The sequence below is a fragment of the Lipotes vexillifer genome, unplaced genomic scaffold (assembly GCF_000442215.2).
Source record: "Lipotes vexillifer unplaced genomic scaffold, Lipotes_vexillifer_v1.1 scaffold200, whole genome shotgun sequence".
Classification (NCBI taxonomy): Eukaryota; Metazoa; Chordata; class Mammalia; order Artiodactyla; family Lipotidae; genus Lipotes; species Lipotes vexillifer.
This window is the reverse complement of record NW_006790475.1, coordinates 792,131-801,746: the sequence shown is the minus strand read 5'-3', so window position 1 is coordinate 801,746 and position 9,616 is coordinate 792,131. Positions and strand designations below refer to the sequence as shown.

General features: G+C 42.2%; 1 protein-coding gene across 1 annotated transcript in view; it reads left to right on the top strand.

Annotated features, from left to right (window-relative positions):
- The window catches only part of CYFIP1 (cytoplasmic FMR1 interacting protein 1), a 65,785-nt gene that overhangs the window by 5,744 nt on the left and 50,425 nt on the right, over positions 1-9,616 (top strand). The window contains exons 6-9 of the mRNA XM_007463765.1: positions 1,750-1,846; positions 1,947-2,075; positions 5,307-5,411; positions 7,810-7,901. Of these exons, the coding sequence (XP_007463827.1) occupies positions 1,750-1,846; positions 1,947-2,075; positions 5,307-5,411; positions 7,810-7,901 (423 nt within the window). The remainder of the gene's footprint in view (positions 1-1,749; positions 1,847-1,946; positions 2,076-5,306; positions 5,412-7,809; positions 7,902-9,616) is intronic.

Here is a 9,616-nt window from a genome sequence, read left to right as displayed (position 1 = left end):
GTTCAGCAGTTGGTCACAGCGTGGAGATGAGAATGAGGCACATTACTACACCACAGAAATTCAGGGTTTATTCTGAATAAAGGGAATGGAAGGGAAGGGAAGGAAAGGGAAGGAAATGACAGTTGGGTTAGGTTACCAGTCTTTGCCATGAAAGCTTTTCTTCAGTAAAACCCCAGAGGTTCTAGGTTGCACAGACAGGTCCTTATGTGGGCAGTTTCCACTAAACTTTTTTGGGGAAGCCCTAGGTGTGCAGAATCCTCATATGTGCTTTCACCCTCTTTGCAAAAACTAGAGACTCAGCCCGTGTTGCACAGGATTTGTTGGACCTCAGTGTACAGGTCCTTCTGTGTCCACCGTTCCCTTGTCAGAGCCCCATTGGGTAGGTCATATAGCTGTTGTTTTTCACAGATATGGTGAGAGTCAGGAGAGTTCAGGAGGTGTGATGTTGATTTATAATAAGAAATATATTCATCCCCAGTTCTGACACAGAACTCCTAAAACCCTTAGAATGTCCCGTGATAAAAGCAATAAAGTTTCTTTTGTTATGTAAATGTGGTGACTTTGGAAAGCCTCTAGTTACTCTAAGGATGGGGGCTGGTCACCAGCGGAATCAACCCTGTAACTACAGGGTTGGAACTTTCAGACCTACCCTCCTGATCTCAGGGAGGAGAGAGGGGTTAGAGGTTGAATCCATTGCCAATGTCCAGTGATCTAACCAAGCATGTTTATGTGAGGAATCCTCCATAAAAACCCCAAAGAACAGGGTTCGGAGAGCTTCCAGGTTGGTGAACATGTGGAGGTTTCGGGGGGAGTGGTGCTTGGAGAAGGCATGGAAGCCCCCCCCTACCCCGTCCCCATATGTATCTCTTCCATTTGGCTGTTCTGAGTTATATCCTTTCATAATGAATTGTTAAATTAATCTAGTATATAAAATGTCTTCTCAGTTCTGTGAGCTGCTCTAACAAATTAATCGAACCCAAAGAAGGGGTTGTTGGGACTGCCAATCTGTAGCTGGTTGGCCAGGAGCACAGTGACAACGTGGACCTCCAGCTAGTGTCTGAAGTGGGGGGATGACGTGGCAGTCTTGTGGGACTGAGCTCTTAACCTGTGGGGTCTGATGCTATCTTCAGGCAGTGTCGGAATTGTAACGCCACTGGCAGCTGGTGCTAGGGGATTGCGTGGTGGTGTGGGAAAAGCCAGCCCTCATGATCGACTTGGTACCGGATCTTTAGATTTGTCCAAGATGGAGCTGCAAATTGGTGGTGGAATCAGGATTCTGTCTCAGACCTTTGGCACCAGAACTATGCGTGGTGTGGTCCCTGACTGTTGGGAGGTTTGGCTGCCCAAAAGTTTCCCAGCAGAGAACCTAAACAGTGTTGGCCGTCTTTGTCACTCAGCTCTGGAAGTCATAGAGGGAGTGTCATCCTTTCTCACACCTGGGGACAGGGAGCGCAGGGGAGAGGCCCAAGTGTAGGTGCCCTTCAGGAAGGCCTGTGAGAAGTGCTGCCACATCTCTGAGGAAGTCCATCAGCTATGGACAGTAGGGTCATGAACTACCCAGGTTGCAAAGAGACTTACCTGGAGTTCAGGGGAGAAACTGGAGGAGGCTGAAATTGTAACCGGCATCTAAGATGCACATTTCTACAGATAACTGTAGCGAGGGTAAAATAATTTTGATATTCCCAGGCTGTTTTTCTTTAAAGTCATTAAGCATGTTGGTTGATTAATCCTTTTTTTCCCCTTTCATAGGGCTGCTCAGTTTTTACGTAAAATGGCAGATCCACAGTCCATCCAGGAATCACAGAATCTGTCCATGTTCCTGGCCAACCACAACAAGATCACACAAGTAATTCACACTCTTGCCGCTCTGGCTGATGGGGCACATCACTGGGGGTCTGAGGGGCGGAGAGCGGTCAGTGACACAGGTGTCTCACTCTGTGTTTCAGTCTCTGCAGCAGCAGCTCGAAGTGATTTCTGGCTATGAAGAGCTCTTAGCAGACATTGTGAATCTGTGTGTGGACTGCTATGAGAACAGGATGTACTTGACGCCCAGTGAGAAACACATGCTTCTCAAAGTACGTGTGTTGAGGGTAGGCTCCCAACAGCACCATGAGATAGGGGCAGCCCTGATTTCGTGAATAGGCTGCACTTTATGGTCGTTTGGCCAACCTTTTCTCTCATGCGTGTGTGTGTGTGTGTGTGTGTGTGCGCGCGCGCGCGCGCGTGCGCATATATAGCACCCTCCACCCTACATGCAGTTTGCCCTACAAGTCCTTGATGCATTCCCGTGAGTGTGTTCCAAGCTTGACCCCAGTGCCAGGTAGATCACATGCCCATCCCTGGAGAAGGTGCTCGTGGGTGAGGAGTCCCTGGTCAAGGGCCTTTCTCAGTATAAAGCTTGTAGCAGATGTTATACCAGATTCTACGTGGTAAGGATGTAATTCCTAGAAATTTAGTGTACTGTGTCACCATGATTATAGCAGACTTTTGTTGGTCAAGAAACATGCCATTTACCATATTCCTCATTATTATTCTGTTTCAAATTGGGGAGGTTTTCAAAGATGTTTCTCACTGGGAAGATGAGAAGGTGGTTTTTTTTTTTTTTTTCAAACAAAAGTTTAATAACTTGTACATGGGAGAGACCCAGGAAAACTGAGTAACTCCGAGAAGATGCTTCTGCCATTCTCTTCACTCTGCTCTCTACCTTCATGGAGGGCAGCTCTGGGGGACCCTGTTCTGGGTGTCCTGCTGACCCAAAGCCCTCCGTGCAAGTGGGCCCATCTCCAATACTTCTTCCCTGCTGGAGAGCAGCACGGAGGGATCAGAGCAAGAGGACACTGTCCAGTGGAGTGCTTTGTGGCTGTGGAAACATTCTGTTTTCACCTACCTGGTGCAAGAGCCCCCTGGTCATAAGTGCTTATGGAAATCCACATTTAGTATTGCCTTGTGCTTGATGAGAAGTGGAGCTGATGTATGCACCTGGAAGAGGACACAAAAAATGACATAAAATAGCTTCATGTGAAAGGATAGCTATTAATTTCTGAGGGACTTTTAAAAATGCTTTTTACCAAAACTAGAAATATTAAAATTACAAAAAGAAAAATCTCATTGGTAAAGGCAAATATACGGTAGAGGTAGTAGATCAACTACTTACAAAGCTAGTAGCAAGGTTAAAAGACAAAAGTAGTAAAATCATCTATATTCACAATAAGTAGTTAAGGGGTACACAAAACAAAAAGATGTAAAATATGATGTCAGAAACATTAAGTGTTGGTGGGGAGTAGAAATGCAGGGTTATTAGAATGAGTCTGAACTTGAGATCATAAATTAATATATATATATATGATCATATATAGCCATATATATATATATATATATATATATATATATATACCTCATAATGACCACAATCAAAAATTTATTTAAAAAATTTATAATAGATACACAAAAAAGAGAAAGGAATCTAAACATAAAACTAAAGATAGTCATCAAATCACGAGGGAAGAGAGCAAAAGAAGAAGAAAGGGACAAAAAGGAACTCTAAAAATAAACCCAGGAAACAATTAATAAAATGGCAGATGGAAATATTTGTTGTGTTTTGGGGATTGGAAAAATTAACATTGTTAAAATGACCATACTACCCAAGGCAATCTACAGTTTCGGTGCAACCCCTAACAAAATACCAATGGCATTTTTCACAGAACTAGAACAAATAATTCTATCATTTGTATGGAAACCAAAAAGACCCCAAATCGTCAAAACAAATCTTGAGAAAGAAGAACAAAACTGGAGGTATCACATTCCCTGATTTCAGACTATACCACAAAGCTACAGTAATCAAAACAGGAAGGTATGGCACAAAAACAGACACATAGATCAGTGGAACAGAGAGCTCAGAAATAAACCCACACTTAAATGGGCACTTAATCCATGACAAAGGAGGCAAGAACACATGACAGGGAAAAGACAGCCTCTTCAATAAGTGGTGTTGGTAAAACTGGACGGCTACTTGCGAAAGGATCAACCTGGACTACTCTCTCACACCATATGCAAAAATAAACTCAAAATGGGTTAAAGATTTAAATGTTAAGACCTGAAACCATAAAACTCCTAGAAGAAAACATATATTTTGGATCTGTCTCCTCAGGAAAGGGAAACAAAGGTGCAAATAAACAAATGGGACTACGTCAAACTAAAAAGCTTTTGCACAGTGAAGGAAACTGTCAAAATGAAAAGGTCACCTACTGAATGGAGAAGACATTTGCAAACAGTATATTCAGTAAAGCGTTAATATCCAAGATATACGAGGAACTTGTACAACTCAATATCAAAAAAAAATTCAGTTTAAAAATGGGCAGAGGATCTAAATCGGCATTTTTTCCTAAGAAGACATTTTTTCCAAAGAAGACAAAGTGCTGGCGAGGATGTGGAGAAAAGGGATCCCTGGTGAACACTGGTGGGAATGTAAGTTGCTGCAGCCACTAGAAAACAGTATGCTGGTTCTTCTACAATTACCATAGGATCCAGCAATTCCACTTCTGGATGTTTATGTGAAGAAAAGAAAAAGATATACGCACACCAGTGTTCATTGCAGCAGCATTGTTAACAATAGTCAAGACACAAAAGCAACCAAAGTGTAACATTGATAGATGCATAGGAAGATTTTATATAAATAAATTATATATATATATATATATATATATATATATATATATAATAGAGTACTATTAGCCCTAAAAAAGAATGAAATCTTGCCATTTGTGATAACATGAAAAGACCTAGAGGGTATTATGCTAAGTGAAAGAAGTCAGAAAGACAAATACCATATGATTTCACTTATATGTGGAATCTAAAAAACAAAACAAATGAACAGACATAAAATAGAAACAGACTCATAGATACAGAGAACAAACAGGAGGTTCCTAGTGGGGTTATTGGGGGGTGGTGGTGAATGAAATAGGTGAGATTAAGAGGTATAGACTTTGAGCTACAAAGTAAGTCACTAGGATGAAATGTACTCCGTTGGAAGTATAGTCATTAATATTGTAATATCTTTGCGTGGTGACAGATGGTAACTAGACTTATCGTAGTGATCATTTTTTAATGTGTAGAAATATCAAATCACTATGTTGTGCTCCTGAAACTAACATAGTGTTGTAGGTCAACTATACTTAAATTTTTTTAAAAAGTGCTTTTTGAAAGAAGAATGAATTGTCATTTCTAAGTTATGAACTGTAGCAGTTTAAGTGTTTATGGGTAATTAAACTTGCAGGTCTGAGCTTTATGTGCCATTTTGTGATTTGCAGGTCATGGGGTTTGGTCTGTACTTGATGGATGGGAGTGTCAGCAACATTTATAAACTAGATGCCAAGAAAAGAATAAACTTATCCAAAATTGACAAGTACTTCAAGGTGAGTCACAGTTTCTAGGTAAACCTTTTTATTGAAGTGTATGCAGTTTGAGCTTTAGGAGGTCAACCTCTGTGGCTTTGTTCTGTGCTGGGAAATGCAGCGGTGGCAGGTGGGTGGGCAGGTGGAGGTAGACTGTCTCCTACCCTGTACCGGATTTGCCTGGGTTTGAACCTTGTCTAACGGAATGGTGCCATGTGTACTCTTTTGTGTCTGGCTGCCCCCATTCACTTTGTTTGTCAGATCATCCCTGTGGGAGCCTGCAACTGTAGTTTTTACATTTTCATTGTGGTGTAGCACTGCATTTTATGACTAAACTGCAATTTATTTATCTATTCTGTCGTGATAAACATGAGATTGTTTCTGGATTTTGGCTTGTCCGAACAGTGCTGCTCTGATTCGTGCACATCTATGCACATTTCTGTTGGATGAATACCCAGTGGTGGATTGGGTATTCATCCAATAGAATGAACATTTTCAGTGTAGTAGATACAGCCTCACAACTCTCCCACATGGCTGTGCTGACTTGCATCACCACCAGTGGTGATTCTACATCATGGCCATCACTTGGCTCTGTCATTTTCGGGGGAGGAGGGGGGCATCCTGAAGGGTGTGTATGTATGTCCTTGTGATTTTATTGGCTACTGTTTCCTTGTGGTTTACTTGATGTTTCCCTGATGGCTTTTCACGGTATTATTAGTCTTTTGTGTGTTCTCTTTGTGAAGTGTCCTTTCAAGTCTCTCATTCTTTTTTTCCCCTGTTGACTTGTAGTTCTTTATGTATTCTGGGTATGTGTCCTTTGTCAGATACATGTGTTCTAAAATACATGCATTTCCCCTATGTGGCTCTTTTTTTTCACTTTCTTGAAGAGTCTTTGGTGAACTGAGGTTCTTAATTTTAATGTGGTCCAATATATCAATCTTTGATGTCCACTTTAAGAAATCTTTAATAAAGCAGGCTCTCGAGAATTTTCTTTTGTGATACCTTCTAGAAGCATCACCATTTCTTCTCCATCTAGATCTATAATGCCCCTGGAACTGGCCATGTGTATGCTGTGAGGTAGGGGCTTGACACTTTTGGATTTTTTTTTCCTGTTCTAGATATCCAGTTGACTCTGTCCAATTATTGCAAAGACTGTTTCCCCTCCATTGCTCTGAGGAGTCACCTGTGTCATAAAGCAGGTGTCTGTATGTGTGTGACTCTGCCTTAAGTTCTCTGCTCTGCCCCACTGGTCTGCACCTGCGCTCCAGGGCCATGCTGGCTCTAGGTTTCCAGCAGGTCTACTTACCAGTCTTCAAGTTATGTTCTTCACAATTGTCTTGAGTATTGTCCCTCCATCTTTTCTTTTTCTTGCGTTATGCGGGCCTCTCACTGTCGTGGCCTCTCCCATTTGCGGAGCACAGGCTCCGGACACGCAGGCCCAGCGGCCATGGCTCACGGGCCCAGCCGCTCCGCGGCATGTGGGATCCTCCCGAAACGGGGCACGAACCCGCGTCTCCTGCATCGGCAGGCGGACTCTCAAGCACTGCGCCACCAGGGAAGCCCTGTCCCTCCATCTTTTGAAATACGTTTTAGAATTGACTTGCTGATTTACACATACACACACACATACACACAGAAAACCCATAAACCATTTTTCATCTTGGAATATTGTTTGTGATTCTGTTGAATCTATAGATCAATTTAGGGAGAAATGTGTGTCTTCCAATATACATGAACCTAATGTATTTCTGTATTCCCTTAGAATTTTAAAAATTTCTCTAGAATTCTTGGTATTGTTTTTGTCTAGAAGTCTTGCACATATTTTGTTAGATTTAATAATATATACTTTTTATTTATTTTTTGATGCTATTGTAATTTTTTTCTCTTTAGATTTTTGTTTCCTAATAGTTCCTAGTATATAGAAATAGTTGATTTTTTTTTTTTTAATGACCATGGATCTAGTAACAAGGTAGGTTAATTTTATTTATTTATTATTTTTTTTGCGGTGCGTGGGCCTCTCAGTGTTGTGGTCTCTCCCGTTGTGGAGCACAGCCTCTGGACGTGCAGGCTCAGCGGCCATGGCTCATGGGCCCAGCCACTCCGTGGCACGTGGGATCCTCCCGGACCGGGGCACGAACCCGTGTCCCCTGCATCGGCAGGCGGACTCTCAACCACTGCGCCACCAGGGAAGCCCTAATTTTAATATTTGAATTTGTTTTATGAGAGTTGGTTTTTAACTTTTATTTTGTTCTTCTTAAAGTGAACGTAGAAGTTGTTTACAACTTTTTTGCAGTAAGTGGTTTGCAGAGATAGCATTCAACCCACAGTAATTATTAGCATTATTCATTCTTCTTACGATTGTATTTGGTGACTAAACATATTTAATGACCCTGGGTTTTCTTTTATTCTTTAAATACAGCAGCTCCAGGTGGTTCCGCTGTTCGGGGACATGCAAATAGAACTGGCAAGATATATCAAGACCAGCGCCCACTATGAGGAAAATAAATCTCGGTAGGCAGAGTGAGCTGTCCAGTTAGAGCATTTTGCAGTGTTCTCACTGTGGTTCCTAACACTCCACTTACCTATCCAGAGATGCCACCTTTGACATTTTCAACCATGTGGAACCGAATGCGTGATATGGTAGCCTCTTCCATGAGTGGATGTTTACATTTAAATTCATTTACAAATGCAATTTTTTTCCTTAGTGGGATAGCCACATTTCAAATATTTAATAGTTAGGGTCTACTGTTTTGGTCAGCACAGATATAGAACTTTTCCATCATCCCAAAGAGTTCTGTTAGTGCTGGCCACAAGTACGGAAGTGTAACCAAATGCTCTGGGTGCTTATAAAAGCTTAACAGCAGCCTGCTGGGGAGCGGCTGGATATTCACGTGTAACTTACAGAGGGTACAGAGCTATCACCCAAGGGCCCAACCAGGCCAGGCCCAAGGTCTCTGTGGTTGAGAATGGTCTTTACAGTTTTAAAGAGTTTTTTTTAAGATGATGGCTCTAGGGCTGATGTGTAACAGAGACCGTGTAGCCCCCAAATCCTAAAGCATTTGCTTTCTGGACCTGTCCTGAGAACGATGGCCAATCCCTGTCATAAAGCATCTGCAGCTCACAGTTAGAAATGATAATAAATACACAGTACTTTTTATTGTAGCTTCCACATATCCACTTGAGTTTCATAGGATGCTTTAGTTGACTTTTGCCAAACACGTGGTCTCCATTCAGCCATGGTTTTGAAAAATACGGTTGCACCTCAATCTGGCTACTCAAAGGTAAACAGTCTTTTTCTGTGAAGACCAAATTGTGAACACGTTAGGCCTTTCTGGCCACATGTGTCACATACTCTTCTTTGTTGTTGTTGTTGTTGTTGTTTTTTACACAACTCTTTAAAACTGTAAAAACCATTTTGTATGGCTCTATGGCCGTGCAGAAGGTGCTCGCATTGGGCCCACGTTGTATGTAGTTTGCCAGCCTCTGTGCCAGCTTGTTTCCTAACACATCTGCCACTAAATCTGATATGTGATCACCTTCCTATAAATTACATTCACTAATCTCTCTTCACTTCAGCATCAACTTGAGCTCTGATTTGGAGGGTGTGCTGATTTCCATGGTATAAATGGAAATGCCTGAGTTTAAGTTAACAATGTACAACTCACCTCCTACCCTAACAAACACAGTCAGATCCAGATCATATGTAATTGTAAAATCAGTAAGAGAATGAGGAAACAAGGAGTTTTGCATACTTTCTTTATTTTTAATATGATCTGTTGTAAGTCGATGGCCATTATTACCAATTAGATGCTGTGTTTCACAGCCACCAAGGCAGGTGCCTGAGTGTGCAACAGTCAGCTCCAAGAGCTCAGCCCAATGGCGTAGCACCTTTGTCTGGCTGCAGGGGGTGGGTGCGGAGTGGGCAGATGTTGACATCGGGCTCTGGGCTCCTTGCCTCTCCTGAGGTGGACATGCTGTCTGGGGCCTGCAGGGGAGGCCAGTGTGTTTAAGGTGGACCCTGGCAGAGGGCCTGGGCCTTGTGTGCTTACTGCACACTCAGGGAGCTGCCTTTGCTCATGCCGTAATCACGTACTCCTGTAGTAAAATCAGAAAGAAAGTTAAAAAGTGATGCTGCTTGAGATAGTGTACTGATCACCTTGAAAACTGGTAATCTGAATCCTTTCCTTCTAACAAAGGGGACCAACTTGTTAAAACAGTGTGAGTTG